General features: G+C 41.2%; 1 protein-coding gene across 1 annotated transcript; it reads left to right on the top strand.

Annotated features, from left to right (window-relative positions):
- Positions 1-10846: 10846 nt before the first annotated feature.
- Positions 10847-25328, top strand: MEIOB (meiosis specific with OB-fold). The gene is made up of 13 exons (XM_013953959.2): positions 10847-10915; positions 14630-14687; positions 16171-16302; positions 17084-17156; positions 17842-18037; positions 18534-18634; positions 20595-20647; positions 20735-20830; positions 22306-22407; positions 22939-23092; positions 23461-23644; positions 24194-24280; positions 25200-25328. The coding sequence occupies exons 1-13, from the start codon at positions 10847-10849 to the stop codon at positions 25326-25328; spliced, it is 1434 nt and encodes a 477-aa protein (XP_013809413.2).
- Positions 25329-25696: the final 368 nt, after the last annotated feature.

Below are 25696 nucleotides of genomic sequence, written 5' to 3'. Positions count from 1 at the left end.
AAACAGATATAACTTAGAACAATTTACACCCAAAGTTGAATGCGGAGGGGGAGGAAGGCACCGGCGGTGCCGAGATGCTCCGAGGCTCTGGGTCTCCCTCCAGCCTCCTTCTCCTGCTTTTTCCCCTGGCCGCCAGGTTGCTGCCCAGCCGCTCCGGGAGGGAGCAGGAACCCGGTGCCCCAGCCTCCATCCTAATGGAGGCAATTCCGGCTGTTTCCCATCGGGAAGGGAAAGCCGGCTGCTCTCCCCACGCCGCCTCGCAGACCGGCGCAAGGCTGCACGTGGGGCCGAGGCGCCGAGGCCAGCGCAGCCCCGTGCCGGGGGGAAGCCCCGGCGCCTCCGTCCCGGCTGCGCGACGTGGGAACCGCTGCACCAGGGCCGGGTGTCCCGGGTGTCCTGGCAGTGCCAGTCACTCGCGAGCGCGTCCCCCCTTCCCTCCCGCTCCCCGCCGCGGCCGGCCGCCGTGCACCAGCGTTTATTTTGCTAGAGGGCGGACAAGCCGGCCGCGCGCACTGCCGTCGCTAGGCTGTTTGTTTTCCTTTAAAATGCAATAGAGATCTAATTGTATGAAAATAAAGGATAATAAATAGGCCGGTTATTCCGCGCAACCCCCAAAGACGGGCAGCGAGCGCTCGACTGCCCTTCCCCTCTGGCAGCGTTTAACCATTTCCCTCGCAGCGGTGACACAGAAGGTCTCCATAAATCAGCGGAGGTAGAAGCACATTTGCTCCCCGGCTTTGAAGAGGCGTCAGATCTCCGAACAGAGGCTTCTTGCTGGGTGATCCTCCGCGGCTGGTTCCCATTTCCTCGCAGGAGGTGGGTCTGGAGCCCATTTCGTGCGTTCGGGAAGGCTTGTGGGGGGAAGCAGCTGGGGGGGGGGGGGGGACGAATGACTTTTTGCTCTGCTGACAAAAAGAGTCCTGACACCACGAGTGCCGCCACGCGCCATTAAAATCCCACCGACACAGTTATTTACTGGGAAGACGAACACCTTGGGCTGGCAGCAACAGCAACACGCTACGGAAAGGCCAAGGGTGCGGGGATGCAAAGGCTCCGTAGGCGTAACCCGGGCCTGATCCTGCCTAGGTGCTCAGCAGCCTGGCCCTGGCTGGGATAAGCCCGCGGTGCATTAGGTACCGCAGTGGTCTTCACCCCCCAGGACCATCCCGGCATTGCTGCCTTCGCGCCAGGTGCCGACCCCAAGCGGGGATGCTCTCTGCTCTCCGCTCGGGGTCCCCGCAGGACCGGGCACCTCGGATGAGGGTCCCTGTGGGATCAGGCACCTCGGACGAGGGTCCCTGCCTCGCTGTGCCGGGGGCCGGCATCTCCCCACGAGCCCGGGATGGTGCCGGGACAGCGCAGCACCAGCAGCGGGATGGGGCACTTCTCCCCTTGCGGGTTTTGAATGCCAAAGAGCTGCTACTCCGGTGGGACCTGCAGCTTACGGGGGCAAGTTCAAGTTAGGGTCCATGAGGAGGGGGGGGTTTTCCTGGTCCCCTCTGGCCAGTTTTGACTCTCGTGGAAGGAGGCTTTAATGCACGACCGGCTGCATGGTGGGACGACACACCAGTCTCCGTCCTGCCCTCGCACCCCTGGGGAGCCTCTCCTGTGCATGCATTAAACGGAAAGGGCCGTCGGAGGGACAAGACCCTGCCGCTGGTGCCAGCCCCACGTTGGGACCGGGCTGTGCCCCCCTTTTTTGAGGGACTGAGCCCTGCTTAATGCTTCTGCCTTGCTGCTGCTGGTGAGCAGCTCATGCAGGTCGCAGCCCATTGGCACCGGGGTCTGGGGACACTGCAGGGCCACCACCATCTGCATTAGCCCTTCCTGGATGAAAACACGTCCCAGTGACTCTCCAGCCCGGCTGAGGTCTGACGTACTGCCCCAGCTCCCACGTCCATAGGAACTGGTGGCAGGATAGAGGACGGAGACCCAAAGCAGCACCTCGGAGTGAAAAAGTGCAGCATGGGCTCAGCTTCCAGGGCACATTGATGCATCCACCTGGGAGAGGACTGTTACGAGCGTCCTGACCATCGGAGCCGCTTCAGTCGCAGTGACCGGGGAGTGCGAACACGCGGCAATCCCCGCCGGAGGCCGGCTCCCGTTCCCAGGCCCCTTCGCCCCGGGAAGGCACCACCGGCTGGGGCCCACTGCAGCGAGCTCCGCCACCGCAGCGCCGGGCCCTCCAGGCAGCCACGGCAGGAAGAAACTCCCTGGAAGGATTTTTAAGGAAATTATTTGGCAGGTTTTTAAAGGTAATTCTAACATGAAGGTTGAGCTGGAACGTTTCTGCCTCGCTGGGCCGTTTCCACCGAGGAGCTGGCAGAAGGCAAGCTGCTGAGTGAGGAGTCAGCGCTGCCATATGGAGCCGCGCTCTGGCTGGTTGCTAAAGAGAAAATCATACAAGGCCAGAACTTGGCAGCCCTTCTCTGCAGAGACCACTTGTGTGAATAGACGTTACTCATCGGCACTGCGCAGTGCTACAGGATCTGGTCCCCGGTCGTAAAGACGAGCTGGATTTTGGCCTCGGTTCAGCAAAGCACTCACATATGTGCCTAGCGGTAAGCGCACGAGCGGTGCTGGTGACTCCCCGGGAGAAAAACCGTGCTCAAACACACTCTTTGCTGGATCTGCACTTTCATCTGACCTGCCTTTTGCGCCGTGGCTCTCCCTCCGTTTTGCCAGGGGAGGCAGCTCCCCGTGCTCGCAAAGGCTGCGCTCGCCGTCCCCGTCTCGCTGCACCGTTAGCAGCCTTGCACAGCTCGGGAATGACGTGGCTGCTAATCCAGAGCCACCAGATAATTGCTTCGGACAACAGCGGAGCTGGTGGGCAGAGCTGCCGCGCGTCAGCGTCGCCCAGCATGAGCTGGCCCTGGCCACCACCTGCCTTGAAGCAGACCAAAAAAATCACATTGCATATGGTGCATATTGGCGTTAGATCCTTTGGTTCGGTAGAGAGAGGAAGGGGGAGGTGGAGATCTGCTGAAGAAGGTGCAGTGGGGAGGCTGAAGCAGGCCAGCGGTCCCGTACGTTATTTCCCAGCGGAGAAGCATGGGGAAGAGGGAGGAGGGAAGTCACTGAAGTGAAGGCCAGGCATTTAAAGACGATTGAGAAAAAAACATTTTTGTCTGTATTATGCATAAGCAATCAGTGGGAGTCCATAGCCACGAGGTCCTCCAGACGCCGAGCGTGGCGGATGAGCCGAACAGAGCGTCGGACGCAGGTAATGAAGTCATCCACACGTCTCTTAGACGGGAGACGCTTTTGAAGGGGATCAGAACTGAATGGTGAAAGTCATAAACCCATCGCTCGGGTCCCAGCCTGGCTCTCTGCAGGGTCCCCGGCGCCTCGCTCCGAAACCGTGGAGTTGCCCGCTGGCCACGGGCTCCCGCGCTGGCCGGGATCTCGTCTGCGCGGCCACGGCCGCGCCTCTGTTTCGGCGCTCGTCTCTGATCTAGCTCAGCCGACCGCAGCGGCATTGCATCAGGGACACATTTGGCCTCCGAGCGCCAATTTCCCCCTTCATTTCATAAACGGGTAGTTAAGTACATTAGCAAGCCACGTGAATCGGGACAGCGATCACACGGGCAAACGCTAGGAAAGGAAATAGTAATGTATAGCAAGACGAGAACAAATTTAGGAGAATAGAACAAACCCTTGTTAGATACGAAGTGTGTTGCCAAGTCAGTGAATCTGGATGTAGTTAGAGAGGTGTACAGCGTACAGAAAAAGTCTGTAATGCTTTATTCCAGGGATATATATATTACCGGGACAAGCTGTTAGATTGACCTCTAGTGTTCATTTTCATAAGGGACGATTTCTCGAGAAAATCCTGTTTCGACCAGGTCTCCTCTCCGTCGCGTTCTGAACAGACTTTGGGGGGAGTTTTGGTTTTCTAATGGAGGAAAACTTAAAATGTCAGGATCAGTCTGAAGGAACTTGCTAAACAGCTGCCTGAAGGGCAGCCAGGCGCACGGTGACACGCGATTACCTATGGGAAGGGGCTGGATGCGGTGCTGGCTCCCAGCAGCAGTGGGAGCCTTGCCACCGGCTGAGGGTGCAGCCAGCAGATCAAAGATATATTTATGCTGGAAAGTTGAGCTTGGACGGATCATTTGGATTTCACTGATGCTCTGTTCACTGAATTTTGTGGTGAGCGAAAAAATCTTATTTACTCGAAGATTCCAGTTTTCCCTTACAGTCATCCCCCATCCGTCTCTGAGAGTTATAGCCTAAGCTTTCTTCCTTATGCTAGTGCATCATGAAAGAGACTTGAGTTTTAGACTTGGTTGGAAACTAAAGCAACAGATCAGCACAGGGTTGGGAGTGGTTTCCCCCACTTTTGTCGCTGGAGGACACTTTGCCAATATGTTCTAATTGGCATCGTTGAGTATCATGTTTCTCAAACTGAAATGCAGATATAATTTATTTGGTTTTGGTTTCATTGATTTGAATAGCTGAAAATGTTTGAATGGCAGCCAACCAATTCTAAATCTTTTTTTTTCCCCTCCAAAGCATTCTTCCCCAGTGTTAGGGAGCTGTCATTAAAACTATTTTTAATTGTTGTATTTTCTAATTCATGATGTTTTGTTGGAAAATATTCATCACTGGTTTGCTCATAGAGGGAGGAGGAAATTCTGGTCTTAGGGAAAGTGATGAAAATCCAAGTAATTTCACTGACCTCACTGAAATTATTTTGGAATTATGTGGGGGAGGATTTAATCTCTAAAGCCTGAAGGCTACAACGTGGCTTGGAGGCTCCAAAAAGAAGCACTTTTCACCGCTGCAGATTGAGGCAAGCTGAAGAGGAGGCTGATGTCTGTAAAATCGCAGAGAGTCAAAGCCTCATCTTCAGAAAAGCAAGGTAGGGGATCAGTCTGGGAACGAAGAGACAAGTAAAGTGAAGGTGTGCGTCAGTGTTTTCAAACAGTGAACTCCTGTGCGGCTATCTTATTTTGACTTGTTGCAACAGTAAAGACACAGAGAAGCATTAATTCTGGGACATGCTTATTTGCAAACAGTTTGCTGAAAATATATGGACTACTTAATGTTAACAATTATCTTAGATTTCAATTACGGTGTTTGCATTTTTGTTAAACTCTGCGACAGCTACTTGATGTGAGCATATTTCAGTGTAAGGGGTGGCACCGACGGCTGGCTTTCCTCCTTGGTGTACGCCTGCTTGCCTGCATTACATGATGTTTCTGCTCCACCATTGCGCTAATGTTGCAGAAGAGATTAATTACTCTTGAAATAGTTCTGAACTGAACTTGCTGGTGAATGGGCATCGAGGCCTGGCCGTGGAGAAGGAGGACCGCTAACTTCCCCAGCACAGACCACTGTAGAAATGGCACCAAGGCAGCCGGAATTAGCACAGGCTGCACTTAGGCTGAAACCAGCCGAGGTTCGTGTTCATTTTCATTTTAAATTAATTCCCATGTTGCTGCAGCTTCCTGAGCCACAGGAGGTGGTGGCACTGGTCAGAGCGAGGAAATCCAAGTGTAACAGCACCGGGACGACTCCAGCACGGGGGACCGGGAGGAGGAACAGGGCAAGGCAGGAGACGGACAATGGCTCCCTGCGGTGACGGGGAGAAGGTTTGGATTAAATATCCCTTAATGCACCGGGCACCTGTTCGTTGCATCAGCACCTGCCTTACTTCTGCTAAAAATGTCCATCATTACTCCATCAGCACTCCCGATTCTCATCCAGTTCAGGTATCAGCCAAAGCCACTGAACAGTGAATACCTTTAATAATTTGTTGCTTTTACTGCATTCAGTCAAGCCAATTACATAAAATTACAGGTCTGGCCTTTCCATTTTACAGATTCTTTTGGTCCTAAGAATGTATAAATATTAAATGAGTCCACCCAGTAAAAGCTGTGGGTAGCATAAAACTTACAGAGCAAACATTTTGATGTGCTCTAGCTTTGAAGATCCTTTTGAAGATAAGACTGTCTTAAATGTCCCTACTATTGTTGAACTCAGACGAGCTTCCCCTGCATGCAAACAATAGTAATCGTTACATAACAAATTGCTAAGTGAATTACGAAATGCCATTTGCACTCCTTGACCATACTGATGAGTGTAATTTAAATAAATCCATTCACGAAGGCCTAATTAGCAGGGACCATTCAATTTGCAGCTGTGGATGGGAAGTCTGCTAATCACAGACTGAATCCAGCAGAGTGCTAAGTGCTGCTGAAGTGCGTGAGAGTTAAAATCACTCAGACCTTTCCAGGGATCAAATACTAGAACAGAAAAATAGTGATTTTATATTATCACACTCCTGGAGGGGCTGGTGCGGATGCTGGAGAAGCCAGGGGCTCCTTCCTGCTGGTATGGTACCTGGTTTTTGGGAAGCAGCTTCTGATCTTTCTCTTGCCTCTGTTTTCCTAGCTGTCAAATGGTGATAAAAATACCGATTTCTTTTACAAACCACTTTGAGGAGAAAAGCTTTTTTTTTTTTTTTGAATAACTCCTGTTTTTGCAGGCTCTCTTCAGTGTTTGTATTAATAATCCCTAACTTGGAGAAGCTGCTGATATTGTAAATTAGCTGGACACACTCAGGTTAGGGTTGTTTATTATAAACACCAATAAGGATGTTATTTGTTTGCAGTCACCTATGGGGTCCACGTTGTTGACTGTCCCTAGTGGTGCCAGGTGCTATAGGAATAGCAAAATTCACCGGCATTGTTGTGGGGCAAGTAAGTCGAACAAATTCTCCTCTCAGTTATCTCCAAGTCTGGAATTCAGCATCTCATCACGTCTCCCAGCGAAATGACTCCGTTCTCACGTCCACCGCCTTTGTGCCTCCGGCCGGATCGACGCACCTCCACGCGATGTGATCCTTTCCTGCCGTTCCTCCCATCGAGACGCGCCCGATAACATCTTCCTAGCAGGAGCTATCATGGGAAAGTAAAATGCGGCTTTTCTCGAAACGTAGGCATGCTGAAAATGGGAGCCAGGAGAGGGAAGTAAACCACAAGGCAAAACCACCCCATCATTAAGTGTCTATTCAGGCCGCAGTCGCGCCGGGATGGGGCACAACAGCACCCTTGTTCTAGCGGCTTTGAAACTGCACAAAGCCCGTGGCCCCGGCCGGGGGACCGCTGGCCGCGTCGGGTTTCACCTGCCCTTGGTGCCTGCGGGACGAAAGGAGCTAAACCTGGACAAAGCCTAAAGGAAATGGTGCCTGTGCGGCCCAGGAGTACAGGATCTGAGCTCGGTTCAGCAAAGCTTGATTTATAATGGCGTTCGTGTCCCACCAAAACCTTGCTGAGATGTCAGACAAAGTCAAGACCTACAAGGCCACAGGTTTTGATCTGCTTTTATCATCCTCTGCAGCAGTGGAGATGCTGCAGACCTCATTTTGGGGAGTTTTCCTTTTTTTTTTTTTTCCACATTGCAGTCACGATAGTAAGAAAGATACCCGTGCCTCTGCAAGCATTTTCCAGCTAGCGCACAAGCCTTCCTTCCCATTTGATTGGAAACCCATCAGCATGTTAATTATCTTCTGCTTGTTCATTAGCTTGATATAATTAACACAACAGAATTAACAGAGAAATGGCCTCATGCTTGTGCTATTTATTGGAGATTTCCAACCTGCGGAACAAAGTTAGAGCCATGGATCGTACTGTATAAAAGGTGACCTAAAAAAATACCCGGGCTGTCAGCTCTCTGGCATGCCGTTTGTCATCAGCACAGTATAATTATCGGGGACTTTAGTGACCCAATAAATATGAGAGCACAGGTGGTATCCATTTTCAGCTGTTTAATTGAAGAAATGAAAGATCCTGTAATACAGAGTCAACACAGAGAATTTGTCAGGCTACGCTAAAAACTTCAATAGCTATGACCTTGAGGTCATAAAAATCACTGATCAGGAGTAAAAAATTTTATGGTACAGACGTGAAGAGTATTGACTTTTTCTTTTAATAATTTCATATGCACTATAAATGGACAAAATGGCCTGCTCCAGCCTTCTGCATGGCCTGAAAAACACAGGAGTGCTGTGATCAAATCAATACAAATAATGTCTTAAAACATAAATTTTAATTCATTTGTGAAATATAGGCAGCTTTTTTCTTTTTTTCTTAGAGCTACCACACACACACGCACACACACACACAAAAAAAAAAAAAAGGGCAGAGAAGCAGGGAATGGTTACTCCAAAGCTTTCCAAAATTTCCTTGGACATCTTAACGCGCTGTGCACTGAAACTTTTAACAAAACAAGGGTGACTTTTGCCAACTAGGCTGGTGCTTTGTCGGCTTCATTAGCTCCGGTGGGCCGGGGCCCGCTAACGAGCCGGGGCCTCCCGGCAGCGCGTTGGGAGGGCGATGCCGTTGGCGGACGCGTTCCCCAGGCTTTATAACGCGGCGCCCTGCCAAGGCGACGCGCTGCCGGCGTCCCCGACGGCACGTGGCCGGCGACGGCACCGCGGGCGCCGAGAGGCCGGGAAGAGCTCTCTTCCAGGAGGGATTTATCCTCCGGAAGTGGGCCCTGCTTAAACACGTCCTTACTACAGCTGGAATCGTAAAGGGGGATTAGAGGTGGCCCAGGTCCAACCCAGAGAGCCGAATGTTTCACAGAAATCTGCAAAGTGAAACCCAGGCCTCGGTCGCGGGGCCGACGCAGAGCGCGCTGAAGGAAATCCAAGCTGACATCGCTATGCTTTGGGTTGGTCCCTCCAGGATGAGTCCTGTTGTTTATATATGTGGAAGCCTTCACGTGAATATTCAGCACTTCCATTTTCTGGGCCTGTGTTTGGCGGCGTTTAGAGGGGAAAAAAGCACAGCGCGCAATTAAAAACGCCGCTTTCCTCACTGAAACGGCCTCCTTCCCTGCCCGTTACACAGGGCCCTGTGCACGTGTGCAGCCACACACCCTGACTGACACACGCCCTGACACCCGTGTACACCCTGACACACGCACACCCTAACACACACACACCCATATCCCCCATGACACCCTCACACCCCTCACCCGCGCGCTGGCCCTTTAAGAAGGGCCGCGCGTGCTACGGGGGCGCGAAACCGCTTCCCGCCCACGGCGCTCGGCGCCATTTTGTCTCTCCCCCCTGAGCCCCCCCCAGCTCCTCCCTTTCGAGGCTTTCCCTCCCCTTTCGAGGCTTTCCCTCCCCTTTCGAGGCTTTCCCTCCCCGCCCGCTGTGCCCTGCTTCTCCCTCTGCCCTGGGGTGCAGGTGGAGCTGGGTGTAAGCGCTCCTCCGTGTCCAGCCCTTAAACTGCTGCCATCCCTGTCTGTGAGTGAGGGGTTGGAAAAGGAATGGTGGACGCATGCAAGTCTCTCTGCAGCGCAGAGCCTAGTTCAACTTTGGGGACACAGGCTCGCCTGGTGCTAGTTACCGGTTTGAGATGGGTTGATGGTGTGACTATGCCAAGTGCTTCATACTTACCTTTCTTTATTGTGACTTCCATGTCGTCCTTTCAGGGCAGGGCCTGATCCTGGATGGTGCTGAGAGAAAGTTCCCTCAGCTGCTCTTGCAGGGCTGCACCCCTGCCTCTGAGGAGAGGGTAAATGAGTGGTACTATGGGATGCTACAGTTTCCCCGGCCAGGGCCTGTAGCATTTTAATTCTTTAATTGCCTTTCTAATCTTCCTCTGATAAATGTGTTCCCAGTGTTATTTTCTATAACCTGATTCAGTTGTGGTTTGAGGTAAATAATTTAGCAATACTTATTTCTTTTGAGGCAAGGATGTTGATGTGCCTCAGAGGGATAGCTGAGGGTGACTTTCCTACATAAATGAATGTGAATTCTTCAGTGCGATGGGATGGGAGTAGGTCTGAGGGCCACAACGTTGAGTAGTTCTTGTAAAACAAATTTGGGATATCTTTTTGTGAGAGTTTGGTTTTAAATTCTGTTTTAGGGAATTTGCTTTCTTTTTCAGATAGCTGCTTACAGTGTTTAAAGTGTAGACTGTCTATTTCTTTGTCAAAGTCTGTAACAGGTTGTTACACTAATGTCTAATAAAATGGTTAAAAATTCTCACACACGGTACCAGGTACAGGATAGCTAAAATCATTTCAGACTTCTGTTATTGTCTGGAACAGATGCCCCCTGAAAAATGTCAGCAGTTTTTCAATATTAGTTTATTAAGCATTGGACAACTTGATGGTCCTTGTTACAAAAAATAGAACCTTACTTCTATTTGCTAAATATCACTAATGTTTCTGAGCGCACCCATAGAATTGAAATACTGAAATAATAAAAGGCATTCAGACAGGCTAACAAAGCATCTCTGGCCCAACTTTGACATCAATAGAGGACTCGAGTGTGCAGTAGCTCACAGGAATGGGCACTAAGGCTACACTGGCAGTCTGAAAATAATTGACTTTTTTTTTTAATCAAAGCTTTTCCATTTTTGAGGAAGGGATGGACTTACATTTTAAAGTAGTTTAATATTAAAGCCCAAAAACTCAATTAAGGCTGCAACTCAACGCTTTTTCTTCCCCATGTAAATGGCCTTTTGTATATGAACTGTCTCATTAAATTCAGTTGGACTTTCCAGAGAGGAGAAGGCGGGTAAATATTTTTCAGAAGCTGGTGCTAATAGAGTCATTTAATACTAAAACAAATCCCAGACATTTATTTAAGAAGCATAGGTAGAATAGTAAAATTGTAACTCTTATGTATCCAAATACAAACAATAAGGAATTTGCTACTTCAGAAGGCTTGAAATGTTTTTTATTGAAGACAAACACTATATATGTCAAAACATTTGTGTTTAAAAAAATAACTTTTGTTATTCTAGCTATGAGTAGTTTTAAGTGATTTGTTATGATTTTTAAATCTAAATTAGTTTTCTCAAATTACAGATAGAGAATGGCTTATTTCAGTTCAACACGGGACTTTGTTGCACTTTCAGATCTGCATCCAAATCTTGCTCATCCTGTAGGTCTCAGTGACATGGTACTTTTGTTCTCAAATGAAATTGTATATGACTGTATTATATTACTGCAAAATTATGTAATTGACATGTATTTAGATACTAATAGCATTAGTATAATTGTTAGATATAAACTACCTTTCCTTCTTTGTGTATAAACCAGCAAAATGAAAATTGATGCTGTTGTTGTCCATAGTATGTGGATACCACAACTATAGATATTGACTGGACAATTCAATGTCTGAAAGTATCAGAGGCTTCTTTGTAATGTTTTAAATGAATGCTGAATTAGTAAAGGCATGTACAGAGTCAGCATTATGTAGTCACAATACATCTGTAATCTACAGTAGTCTTTCAGTACAAGCTATGAACATAAGGCCCAATCCTGCAGTCTTTACTTGTGTGCTCAATTCCAGTGAGTGAAATAATGTAGTCCTTAATTATTCAAAAAAACTTCTCATTGAATACTATGGTGTTTTGACTGTATAAAAATCTCACAATTACATATCAAATGGGATTATTGCTATTTCTTTATTTAGAACAAAAAATAGGCTAGACAGTTGTCAGGCTATAAGGAGCTAAGAATTTTCTTGTAGGAGCATAGGAGAGTAGGATGAAAGTAAAAGTTTAAACTTAAAGTAGAAATTTATTTTACAAGAAGTGAACTTAACAAACAGCAAATTTTTGTACTTGTTGGTTTTATACATGTTTGGATGTGCATGTGTGCATAAGAATTAACTTCTGTTGTTGTCCCGATTTGAGTGAGGATTATCTTCACTAGAATAAGAGTTGGAGGATGGGGTGCACAGTGTAACTCAATATTTTTCTCTTTTGTGTTTTAGATCAAAAATAGGAAGTCTTGGGGCCCCAAATTTTTCATTCTTTGCTCTTCAAGATTATGTTTTAATATGGGAGGGAGAAGGCTATGTTATTCTCTCTGTTGCGGCATTTCCCACCCTTGTGTAGCCCGCCAATGATAACGTGTCTTTCAAGTGTTCAGTGCTGCTGGGACTAGGAGCCTGGAGAACAAAACGGAGAGGCTGCATTTCCACATGGATGCACTGCAAGCTATGGTGTGGTGTTATAACCGTATCTCTCCATAGAACTTGAAGTAGATGCACAAAGTGGGGCTGTATGCCCCACGGAAGTCCTAATGCCTTGTAAAGAGAGTTGAAAACAAGGAATTTTCCTGTTCCCACAGCTTTTTATTTGGGGGTGGGGTGGGGAGGGATACAGCTTAGCCCTCTGTTCTCATTTATTTTAAACAATGACAGAAAAAAATCACAGAAAAGGGATGAACTAGGAGAGGGAGTTTTATACACGCTCACAATAATATTGTATATTCTTTCCAACTTTTTATAAACTCCTGGTCTTCAGCAAAGTTTAAGTATTTCATTCACAGTTATTCCCAAATACAATGAGACATTAACTCGGTTAAAACATTTAATTATAGAAATAAGACTAATTTTGAGTATTGCAATTAGCAACACATAGTAAATAAAGTATTTTTATATAAAAGCAGCTCCCCAGTTTCTGATGATAGATTGATCAGTATGTACTTAGGAGGTTAAAATAGTTGAGTATACATCATTCTAAGTATCTAAATGTCATAGTTTTTATTTTGCACTTTATTTTTAAAAAGACAGTGAAATAGATCAAAGTCTAAGAAATTTCCAGTGTCTTAATGCTGTAGCCTCATTATTTGATTGAGCGGCCTTAAGCAATGCTCTTGTCAAAAAAAGGCAGTATGGCCTACGCCCTTGTCCCAAGCATGTGTTCCATTCCTCCTCTTTTGGTGAAACTGGTGCTTGTGTAGTTGCAGAATAAGCTAATCAAGGAAATTATCTCTCTGAAAGTTTTTTCTACCTCCTGCCCTCCAAAAATAGTTTTCAGCTAGATCACTTCCTTCAGCCAGCTTGCCATGCTGGCAAAGTGCTGACACAAGGGAGTTAAATATATTTACAACAGGGAGAAGGGAGATCTTCTCTTTTGGAAATTGCAGATTTACATCAGCTTAATTGATGTGAAAAGTCACCCTAAATTTCAGTTCTTCTACCAGTGGGGAGATACAGGGTGTGTTGCAATCTGGTTCAACTGAAAGGAACTTTTTGTTTAAGAAACAAAACCAGAAACCAGAAAAATAAAATCCTAATCTAAATCACTGTATGTTGTTGACAGATAGAAAATACTCTGTGTAAGAAAGATTCAAAGAACTACTTCATACTGTTGTACACATACATCTTTTAAATGAATTCATTCAAATCACTATAGGATAAGACAGCTACCTTGCTCCATCTAGTGACTGAAAGTAAACTGGGAACACAAATCTAATTTTTGAGCACACTTGAATACAGCATAGCTTCAGGGTATCAGCTGGGTTGCTCTGCTTTGTGAATGGGTGCAAAATTCAGTCTTTGTTGATTGTTAAATTGGTACAATTGCACCTGACAAACTGACTTCTGTGGTTCCCTTGCTGGAACAAGAAAATGGGGGAATACTGCAAGTAAGTGTGTACGTGAAGTGGAAGAGACATGCTGCACTTCATCTTTTTTGAAGTATCTGTATTCACGATCTATGCATTATGCCTCCTGGAAGGACCATTGGGAATTTAGAGCATTAGGGTAATCTGATGAGGAATAAATTTATAATACTAGTTTGTGAAAGAGGAAAGTATCTCCATAGTCTCAGGACTTTGTCTCTCCACCTCTGTCTTCATGCAGTATTACAATATCAGATTCCCCTTCGAGTCCTCTTTGATACCATCTTTCGTTGTTCTTAAATTCCCAAACCAGCGCTGTTGTGCTCTCCTCTCAAGCTAGAGAGGACCTTTGTTTAACAAATATATACCACACAGCTATATATTGTTCTATATCAACACTCTCTAAAGTGCCACACTTATATAATCCTTATATAGTCCAGAAATTGTTAATAGCTAGGGTTTTGGTGCGCTGAAACTGCTGCTTGTCATGCTCCTCTGCCCCACTCCTGTGGTGTTACTTGCTGTTCTAACACTTGAACTGTAAGTTGTATGTGGCGTAGGCCATCATTCTTCTTGTGTGTTTGTTCCTAGTACTTTTGTTCCATAGTTGAGACTGAAGTGCTATTGCATAATAAATAAAGGTTTAGCGAAACAGAGAGTAAAATTAATTTTGTCCTGAGTTATCCAAAAAGCTCATTGCCTAAGCTCCCTTTGTAGTCAGCTGAGAGGTAACAGCAAGAAGGAGGCACCTTTAGAAATGTGTTGCTTAGACATGGATGGGATGTACAGACATATGTTTTTCAGTGTTGACATCCCAGGAAACCTGGACACTCAACTTCAAAATTAATCCTGTCCAGATTTTTCATAGTAGATTTAAGGAGATCTGAGGCCTGTATACAGAGCATGAAAGGACCTTAAGTATTTATGCCTACCTGAGGAGAGAATACCCTAGGACAGCCAAAACTGAGTGTTTTGGGGGGAACTTGGTATCCTCCCATTGTCTTTACAACCAGAAATATATGCATCTATTTTAATATTTTTTTATTAGTCACTTTTTTAAATTGAATGTTTATGTTTTAGCCCTTAGTTCATAAGGTATTGTGGAATAAATAGATTAAAATGGTTACCAGTCAGAAATATGTTTATCATCATCAGTAGAGTACAAGTCCATGAAATCTAATTTATCATATACATCTGTGTTTAATATTTGTATTCTATAATCTATCTTTTTATTTTTTAGAATGTAATTGGTGTGGTTATTGGGAAAACAGATGTCAGAGGCTTTCCAGACAGAAAAAGTAGAGTCCTTTTTAAGTGTCTTTACTTCATTTTCTTACGCGGTGTAGTTTGGCATGTATGACTGAATTTCATATTTAAATGATAAGCAGACTTCTTACTGTAAAATGTATAGAATAGAAATGTGCAAAAAAATTTTGGGGATTGGGAAAGGAAAAGCAAGAGGGAAGAGCAGCATTAGTTTGGCCAAACCTTATCAATTAGAATTTGTTTTAAAAAGCTCCAGCATGGAGGTGTTTTAGATCCAGATTTTTGTAACTCAGCCTCAGGGTCTGAAGAAGATGGTACCAATCTGAACCCACATTTAATATAAATACTGCTGGATTTGATTCTAGTCTCTTCATATTTTTTCTTAAAACAGAAATGTTAAGGGGATGTTTTGAGGAGTGAAACAAATAAGTAGTTTCTGGTCTGAGTAGCACCAGATTCATATTACTGCATACTCCTAAAGAAAAAAATGGGAATAAGATATTGTTAATATGTCTTTTGAAATCTTTAATTGATATCATTGGAAATGGAAGTTATGTGTCTGCAGTTCAGGGATGACACAGACACTATTAAGAAACATTTCCAGCTATAGAGCCTGATTCCAGCTGTGTGTCAAGGGTTCAGCTTTTCTGTTAGTACTGTTATCTTGTTCAGCCTGTTCTTACGGTGAATTTTTGGAAGGAGGTCATCTTGTCTTCAGCAGAAACAACTCTACATAGTCTGAAAATTCAGTGGTTTCATACTTATGCCTCCATGTAGCTACAGTCATATTATGCTTACTGTATGCAGATCACTATATAGTTTTCATTGATAACTAAAAAATAACACTTTGCATAATGCAGTATGATCCATGGAATGTTTTTTTTAATTAGCTGAAAGAGAAAGGGGAGCACGGTGTTTTTAAGCCACACTGATACGCTCTTGATAATGAGCTTTTCGTAGGGCCAGAAACACCTTGTTTTATTCTGTTCAGTCCCATAGTACTGTCTAGACAGTGATATGTCTAGAGATGTAGGTCACCATGTTCTTTTCATACATGGGCATAGCTGTCTAAAGATGACCTACCTACTAGAAAATTTGTCCTAATACATACATTTGTTTATACTGTTCCCTTATTTTTTAGTGCTGTTTATGTATTTGTCTGTGTATATGATGATTGTCTGCTCTGCATGTAGCATCATACAGTTGTTTTATTTCTCCGGCGTTAGATCTATAAGTTTATATGATGCTGCCTAAAGTTAAGTGATACATATACATTAATAAAGTAATACAGGTACAACTGCTTCATGAATTGTAACAGTACCCATTCATGAACACCAGTGTGTTTACTGAAAAATCTGCTGACCTCTAGTGGTACTCACCAGCGTGTGGGTAGTGTGTTCTTTAACTCTTTAAATTTATGGCAAAATCTAGCCTTTTAATAATATTTTTATTACATATTCTAGATGGAAACCAAGCCATGCTAATGAATTTTAATAGCACTGTTTCTTTTTGCAGACATTGGATCTGAAAGATACACCTTCAGCTTTACTATTCGTGATTCACCAACTTACTTTATAAATGTAAATTCTTGGGGCAGAGAAGAATATATTAGATCACTTTCAGAAAGCTTTAGAGTTGGTGACTGTGGTAAGTTGGAGTTTATTCTTAACATGTTTCTGTTTGAATGTGTCTTTCTTCCAGTAAATCAGTGTTATGCGTTTGTGGTTTTACTGTATTTTTCTCTGAGGACTCAGAAAACAGTCTAATTGGAAACAAGTTGTTCAGTTATGTTAAGTATAAAGAGGAAAGGAATAAGATTTCTAGAATTTAGATTCAAAACCAGGAAATATATCAACAAAAAGACTGTATATAAATCCTCTGAATGCTGCCACCCAGAGCTTATATATAGTTAATTGATCTAAATTCTTACATTATATTCAGTTCTTATAAATTATGAAAAATAAATTCTGTTAAGTAGTTCAGTGTTTATGTCTTCATTTAGTTACTACGATTGTTTATGAAGATATAACAAAAATTCACTAGTCTTGTATTTGTTTATGGTCTGTGCTTTTATCTAAGTTAATAAAAAGACTCTGCTGCCCATAGATGTTGGATCAGAATGTTTGGATGAAACTCATGACTATGAAGAATTTATACATTAGAACTCTGTGTCATTTTGTTTCCATTAAATGTTTTGAGGACTCCTGTGGGACTTTGGTTATAATGTCAGCTGTCTGGACAGATGTGTTTTTCACTGTGAAAACATTTACCAGTAGTTATTGCATGTACACTCACACACGCACACGAGTTTTTTTTCCCCTATCCAACCTGGAGAATAACCATTTTGCAAAGCTGCTTCTCTTTGTGTATATCTATTTATCTATCTATATTCAATTTTCTAACATTACTTATCAATGTTTTATTTTAGTTACAATTGAAAATCCTTTAGTTCAGACAAAGGAAGCAGAAAGGGAAGAAAAGTTCAACCCTGTAACTCCTAGGTAAATTTAAAGCATAGACTGGTAGTTCTTTCCAGAAAGATCACAGTTTGTCAGAGGTACCATAAAAATGAATCCAAATGTTGCCTACTCAGTTTTATGTGAGATATTGAAGGAAAATTGTTTGAACTAGAAAAACCAAGAAGATTTTCTTTCCTTATGTGCTTTCTAAACATTTGAAGATATGGAGAAATAACTGCCTCATTATGATTCAGAATTCTGTTTTCTGTATGTTTATTGGTAGTGTTATTTCTACTATTCCCCTGTTGTTTAGAAGACAGGTAGTGTAGAATGATGGTTGTCACTGTGCTACCCTACTGATGATGTAATTCAGCATTTTGCAAATGTTGCATTACATGAATTATATACAATAAAGTAAAAATTACTTGGTAAGGGCTGAAAGGCTTATAAATATGTATTGTATATTGCTAGCAATTCATGCTGCCTTTTCAATACTAATCAAGTATAAAGTGTACAATAATTAGTTTTTCTTAAGAGGAAAATTCTAAAGTTATTTTACAAATTTATAAACAAATTAATTCAAACTTTTCAGTATCTTTAGTGCAGATCAAAAAGAAAAAATCAGCAGTTATATTCCCATGTGAACTGAATTAATATTTTGCTCTTTGTTAATAAACTGGTAAGTGAAATGTTGATCGATGTGATTTGTTTTGTGTATACTATCTAGTTGCTACAAATTATTGATCAGTGAAAATCACTCTGTGGTCAAAACTTGTTCCTCTTATGAAACGGACACCAAACTACTTTCTGTGTTGCATCTACCTGTCAAGGACCCTCAGGATTATTATTCACTGGGTGACATCACTGCAAATGGACAAAGCCTCAATGGAAGAATCCTTAACGTGCTTGCAGCTGTAATGTCAGTAAGTTAAGGGGCCACAAGAGAATAAAGAATTTTTCTCAGCTGTAGTGTGGGTAACTTAATTGACTTGTGTGAATATGGATTTCTGGATTCATAGTGGACAGGAATTAATATTTTTTGTATGTTTGTTTAGATTGGCAATCATTTTGGTTGAGTTACAATAACCATACAAGTTACTTAAAATTTTCATAAACAAGGTATAGGGAAAAATTAAGGGAATAGAAATGTCCTAGGTCAGTTATCTTTTTGAAATCATGTATATCAAACAACATTTTTATATAGAGACAGGTTTCCAGTGCATACCTTGCAAATATGTAATTTTTTTTAATGAAATACACAAAATGTGTCCCTTTCTCTTGAAGTAAAATTACTGTTAAACTTCCTTCTTTTGGTGGAGTATAGGGCTTTTTTCCAGCTATGCTGTTTTCTAATTTATCACTTTTATTCTGCTAAACATTCTTTAGAGGAAAAGTGACTGCCTGTCTTACTTTTTAAAGGTTGGGGAGCCAAAGTATTTTATTACTCCAGACAAAAGAAAAGGTCAGAGGTGTGAAGTAAAGCTGTATGATGAAACAGAGATGTCTTTTCCAATAGTATGGTAAAATGTATTTTAAATCACTAAAATACACTAATTAATGCAAGAATAGGTAAAGAAATAATATTTCAACTATTGCTATAATATCTTTTAATTTAAATATATTGTTCTTTGATGGCTACTGTGATGAGGCAGCAATATTGATTAAACAGAGACTTAAAAAAGATTCAGTAGAAAGGCCTTGGATATATTACCTATCTGTATGACTTATTTTCAGACAGCTGGCTCATGAATGGCGAAACGAAGCATAGTTCCAAATACATTATGAAGGGTCACCAATGATATGGATAAATGAATGACTTGTTCACAGAGTAATAGATATGTTACCTATTAAAAAAGTATAATTTGGTCCCACAGCTTAGCTTTTGCATTAATTTCCTTATATATGTGTCTTAGCACATACACAAGTAAATTGTAATTACATCCTTTTTTGAGAGATTTGAACTAATTGGGGACATCATAGCATTTTAAAGCAGTTGCAAAGGCAGTACATTTCTTCCACAAACTGGTGGGGGAAAAAGAGGACTATACTTCATTTTTAAAGCCAAGCAGAAATAACAAGTGAAGTGGAGATAAATTGAGATAGTTTTTAAAGGTTAAAAAAGGCAGAGAAAAGTTTTGATACTATTTTGGCCCTATTTTCAAATTGTATCCCCCCTTACAAACAATACTCAGCACACATGCCATTGTGTGTATAACTAGTAATTTGTTTACCCAGGAACATTTGCATTTTGCAGATAGCTTACAAGTCTGGTTTGTTTGGTAAACTCGTGGCTTGTCTACCTGCAAGGATATGGAGGAATTAGTTTGCACTAAATTTAGTGCTTGTTGGTTGCAATGACCTTTGTTCACTAAATACAAATAACAAGATAGCATTTCATGCCCAAGTTATAAACTGTATTATCGTTCAGTGTAGTGTTTAATACAATTTATGCCCATGAATGCTAGTAAGTATCTGTACTATGTGCAGTTTTCAAGCCCTTGAGCTGCCACCTATGTTAGTTTGCAGCAGCTGCTTTGGAATCATGTTGACCAGATATCATATTCCTGTTTCAGTGCTGGTATGCAGTGATATAGAGCTGTGTATTTTAGGAGTTCTCAAAAGCAGACTATAGGCAGTGTTACTGTAGTCACCATAAACAATGCCCCTTGCTCATGAAGCTATAGGTAGAGGCAAAGATTCAGGAAATTCTTAAGCGACGATGTTGTTGTGAGGATATTTCAGAGGCTATCATCAGTGAAGAGGTGGGTGGACGATGCTAGACGAAAAGCAAATACTTGAAATCTTTTTCCAAGAATTAAAAAAAAAACAAAAAACCCCCACTGTTTTGTCAGTATTCTGCCATCCTTCCAAACTTCCAAGGAACTGAATGAGGTTTTGTCAAGGGCCCTAACCATCAAATTATCATTTTTGAGGGATACCGCTGACCTCAATCTAGTTTCATCACCCGCAGTTACAAGGGTTCCAGTGTCAGAAAGCTGGCTGAACATCTGGACTAGTGATGTGAGCAATCAGCTTGTTCCTGCAGAAAAGACTCAGCTGATAAACAGTTATTTTTACTCTGATTTGCTCTAGTTAGAAATTGTTTTTTTCAAAGCTCTGAAATAGACACATTATTTTTCCAGGTATATGCTGCATTTAATCATTTTGAATAATCTAACAGCCCTTTATTTTATCCTGCTTGGCATGGAATAAGATAGGGACTGTATTAGATTAGTAGTAAATGCATACTGACTGGGTGCAAACTAGACAGCTTTGGATATGCACAGCATTTCAGTTGAATGTGCATGTAACAAGGGGATAGTGTCCCCTTTGACCAGTTAATTATAACTGTATTATGTAGTAGTTTGAAGGCAGATGAGATTAATATTCCTTAGTGGCATAAAAGCTAGTATGTATCATTTTCCACATATGTTCACCACGTTTCAGAATGTTTTGACTGATTAGCTTTTTTTAATTTAGTTGGGATAATGAATCTATCCAGCTTGCACAAAGTTGGATCCCACGAGAAACAGGTATCATTTTCTGTTTTTGATATTTTTGTTGTAGTTCTTAATGTGATACTTACTCTAAAGTAACAAAAAACTTGTTTTTGTGCCTAGTAATATTTGCATCAGATGTGAGAATAAATTTTGACAAATTTAGGAACTGTATGACTGCAACTGTGATATCAAAAACCATTATTACAACTAATCCAGGTAAGATCTGTTAAGTATTCTTTGCTGTAATGCAGAATGCATGAATGAATCAATTGGAGGGCTGATTTGTTCTCTGCCTGCCTCAGATAACTCCCTCTTCTTGCCTGTCTCCATTTGAGCATTGTATAATTAACAGTTTTGTTTTGTTTTTCTCACTTGGGTCTGGAACACAAACTTAATACTTTCTTGGTTAAATACATGGACCAGATTCAATCCTCAGAATTTCATGTGCATCTTCTGTGAACCGAACAATAAATGTGGACCTTTGAAAATGCAGGATTTGGCCAACCATATCTGTGCATAGAGATATATAAAAATTTCATTTAACGTTTAAAAAAAAAAAAAAGCCTAATCTCATAATAGCTGTCTGCTTGTGAGTCACCTTCGCCATTTGGCAATATTTTCTATGTTTTTTGTCTCATACAAATGTAAGTTGATCAGACTAAAGGTCCATCTTGCCCAGTATCCTTTCTCTAGATAACAGTTATCAAAAGAGGAGAATGGGCATAGTTCAAGCAGAAAGAGATATCTCCTTGATATTCCCATTCAACTTTTTAACAGCTTGTGCCCCAAGGACCTGCCAAGCTGTAGATTGTGTCTTTAATAATTAACAATCTCTGATGGATTTTACTTGAATTAATTGATGTGACTTTTTAAAAACCTGTGTAAACTTCTTGCACGCAGAATACTCCTGTCAATACATTTCACAGCTTAAGTGCTATGTGAAAAAATACTTTCATTTATTTTGTACTTGTTGTGTTGATTTCATTCATACTGAATTTTTAGAAACAGTAAACAGTAAGTCCCTACTCACCTTCACCTTGCTGTTCACAACTGAATACGCTTGTATCATATACAGCTCAGTTACTGCTGTGTGAAACTTAAAGATTCCTAGTCTATTTAGTCATTCCTTGTATGGAAGTAACTCCAAATTTTTGATCATCCCTTCTTTGTGCTTTTTTTCTAGTTCTCGTATATTCCTGTTTCAGATGGGGAACTAGAATGACACAGCATATTCAAGATGTGGACGTGCAATGGTCTTATATAGTATAACCTTTCATTCGCAGATCTGAGGTGAACAGGTTGCGCCAGCCTTTAGATATTCTAATAAGCTGGTCTAAAGCTGCCCTTCAGCTTTCCTGGGTTCTTTGAGACGGTAGAATGATGCATCATTGATAATGGGTCAGTTGCTCATATCTTTAATGTAACTTTCCCCATACTACAGAAGGGGCAGTCAGTTACTTAATGACCAATGCTTTTGGCTTCCCTGCTTTTTGTTCTGTGCTATCTAAGCATTTCCTATGTATTCCATGTAGGACTAAAGGTTAGAGAGAAAAAAAGAGAAGAGCATCCCTTGGCTAATTGCAAGAGACATGCTGTTGGTACTACCAGAATACAAAAGTTGTAGAATATAATTATTTTATCATTTTGACAAGTTACATATGTTCACAGCTTTTTAAAATATATTTTTCAAGACACAGCAGAAGCAAATATTCTCTTCAGCTTCCTAAAAGAGAGTGCACAATCGGGAGCTTTGCACGATAAAATGGAGGAGCAATCAAAAGAATCCACTAACTGTAAGGAAGGATTCAGGTGCTTTGATTTCATACAGTGGTATAGTGTACTATTATGGTGCACTTTAAATTTCAATTTCTTATTCCTTGTGTTTATAGAAACAAAACAAAGGTATTTCCTGGCCGAATACTTAAGGTTTAGACTGTTACTGGACTATCCATAATAAGTTATGTATCTTCAGGCTTTGTGATTATGCCATCTTGCAGCCTGTCTGACTTGTTCCTTGTGGCTTGAATAAATAAGAAAAAAGGAGAGGGAAAGTTTTAGTCAAAAATTCATTTTGGGGGGGATATAAAGATTAAATATTAGATATTTTCCTGATTTGACTCATCTTTTGTTTCTTTTTTTGTCCCCAAATCATAAGCCTGCTCCAAAAGGAAGGTACTTGGGGGCTTTTCTGGTGCTTTAGATCAAATCGTCTCCTTTTTATTAACTTCAAATCCCTTTGTTGCTGTTGTTGTTGTTGTTGTTGTTGCTGCTATTCTCTGTTGTTTCTTTCTCAGACTCACTTAACATGTCGTTTTAACTTTTAGTGGAGACTATAGTTGATGTTTATACTGTGGAACAGCTGAAAGTAAAAGCTTTACAGAATGATGGGAAACTTGACCCTGTCTACGGCATTATTTATGGCTACATTTCTACACTGGACATTGATAATGATGCATCTAAAGTTATTCGCAACAGATGGTAAGCAACTGCTTGTTTTAAATTTGTATTAAAATATTTTATCTTTTTTTCCCTGACCCAGATTAGATTGAACAATATTTTAGTCTAGTTCCAGAAAAGAAATAAGAAGACTGCTCCGGGTAATGCTCCGTATCTGTTGTGTAGTTTCAGAAGGAGCAAGGAGAAGCAGTTGGGTTTTTGAAGGACCTGCTCTTTCTAGTTCTAGGGGAGAGAAGAAAGAGACCGTTTTGTCTTAGATGGACTTTGAGTGTCAAAGATGAAGAACTTTGTCAAAGAGAAAAAGTCCCTTGGGAAATCTCAAATTCTAGAAAACAGTTTCAAACTATCAGCGATTGTATATGTGCTTTAATTGTCTGTGTATCTTTCAGTTCAATATGCCGTTGTGTGGTGAATGAAATGTCAAACACATGCACTTTCTGTGGTGACATCTCTTCAGACTCAAAGTCAACTTTTACAAGCTTTGACATACTCGTTGATCTGTCAGATCATACAGGCACTCTTTCTTCTTGTTACCTGTCCGACTGTGTAGCTGAGGAAACATTAGGCTGCACGGTAAGTAGAAGCAAATTAGCTTTTTCTTGTTTTGATCTGAGCTGTGAAGCCTGATGAAAATTAGAAATATATCTAAATGTTCTCCATATATATGTGTATATATACACTGTTTTAAAAAAATGGTGTATGTATGTATGAATACATATATATGTATGTATACATTCATACACACACATATATGCACACACACATACATTTTTTAACTAGTCAAAACTTAAGAGTCAATAGATGCTAATAAAAAGAAACACGTTAAATGTAAGAGTGAATAGCCTATTTAAAATACCACTTTATTTTAATTAATTTCTACTTTTCTGAGAACATAGCTGGTATTCCCTAACTTTGATTCTCAGACACCCTGCAATTTATTGTGATCAATCTGACTGTCTTGGTATATATATCACACCAACCACTATGCTAAAAGAAAAAAAATACAGTTCAGAAATGTATTAAAATGAGTAGGATGCTCTTTTCATCATCATTTTGTTTTGGAGATGTTTACAGCTATATGCTGAAGAACTGTTCTGTGGTTTCATGTCATGTCCCTAATAGGTCCATGAGTTCCTAACTCTAACAGAAGACAAGAAGACTGCATTGAAATGGCACCTTCTTTTGGAACGAAGCAAGATTTATTTTAAAGTTAGTATTTAATATTAAACTAAAACAATGGATGTTTCCAATTAGGCAGTATATTTAATATTGAAAAACTGCATGTCATTTCTACTGGAATTTTTAAAATAAGCTTTAATTTTTGTACATATTCTGAATATTCCAAGCAAATATTCTTTAACATAATTTCAACAGCAGATGGTGTCTCTGCAGGATCAGATTTGCAGGCCCCTTTCAGGCAAGCTATGAAAGACACAAACAGCTCCTAGTCAATACTGATTAAGGCGCTGATCTTGCAAAGACTTGTATAAAATAAAGTTGAAGTCACTGATTTCTAGGGCTGTAGGATTATAATGGTTAAAGTTAAGTGTTTGCAAGAATCAGGCTCAGTTGATTTTTTTTTTAATATACTGTGTGGAATATGGGGTTACCTAAATATATTTATTATTTAGTTATCTGTATTTGTGCTTTTTGATTTGTATTATTTTTGGAGATAATATGGTGAGATATTGCTAAAATCTGCACTCGTCCTTGAAGTGACAACAATATTAGGTTCACATACCTGGAGAAATTGTTGAAAGATCTGCTATTATTGGCAGTATTCTTGACTTTCTTGACTTTTTTTTTTTTTGCACACTTTAATCAGAATTCCTTTTTCACTGAATTGCCCATTTTAGGACAACTCTAAACTGACTCCCATTTTTAAACTTACCCTTCTTAACAAAACTCTTCTTACTCTTCCATCTCCCCCATCCCTGTTTCTAGTAAAATTGAAAGCATTTTACTTCAGTAGTGACAGGGGTATAACATAAAATATGTATATTTATGTATACAAGAATATAAAATATGTATAACCATATATGTCAATTAAACATGCTGTGTGATGCTTGTAAATAATAAATTTCAAAGTGCTTTATAGCAATAAAAACAAAGAACTTTATTTTTACAGCTTACTTTGTCACCCAGTTGGAGAACTGGATTGAAAGTGAATGTACTTTCATGCAAACTGGCAGATCCTACAGAGGCGAGTCAGAGCCTGTTGCAAAAAGGAAAAAGATTACACTATATGGCTTGTTAACAGCTGGAAAAAAGGTTGTTTCTTCACTGCTTTATTAAAGATAGAATGCTGTTGTCATTGTATTTTGCTATGTTCTGATGAAAAAGAAGGAATATACGTTACTAATCCCTATAAGTGGGCTTCTGTATTGATCTTTTTTAGATAATTGTACTTTAAAAAGCTTACTAGGGCCTTAGTTGAAGAAAAGTTAATTCTACTAAATTAAAGCTTTTTTCATTCAGTTTAGAATATATTCAAAAAATTCAGAAATATCAAGTAGTACAAGACAGATCTCTTGAGCTTCTATGTTTTTAACTGCCTTGCTATGTCTGTGTTACTTCAGAAAATAAAGACCCACTTTCAAACACTGCCTGCGTTTGTGGTGTACA

The sequence above is a fragment of the Apteryx mantelli genome, chromosome 16 (genome assembly GCF_036417845.1).
Source record: "Apteryx mantelli isolate bAptMan1 chromosome 16, bAptMan1.hap1, whole genome shotgun sequence".
In the NCBI taxonomy this organism is placed as follows: Eukaryota; Metazoa; Chordata; class Aves; order Apterygiformes; family Apterygidae; genus Apteryx; species Apteryx mantelli.
Note: the sequence above shows the minus strand (reverse complement) of the source record. Positions and strands in the feature narration are given on the sequence as shown.

Coding starts and splice junctions, on each gene's coding strand:
- MEIOB (XM_013953959.2), top strand. CDS start 10,847: ATGGCTTATTTCAGTTCAACACGGGACTTTGTTGCACTTTCAGATCTG. Junction 14,688..16,170: donor AGGCTTTCCAGACAGAAAAA/GTAGAGTCCTTT, acceptor TTCTTTTTGCAG/ACATTGGATCTGAAAGATAC. Junction 20,648..20,734: donor TTGGATCCCACGAGAAACAG/GTATCATTTTCT, acceptor TTTTGTGCCTAG/TAATATTTGCATCAGATGTG.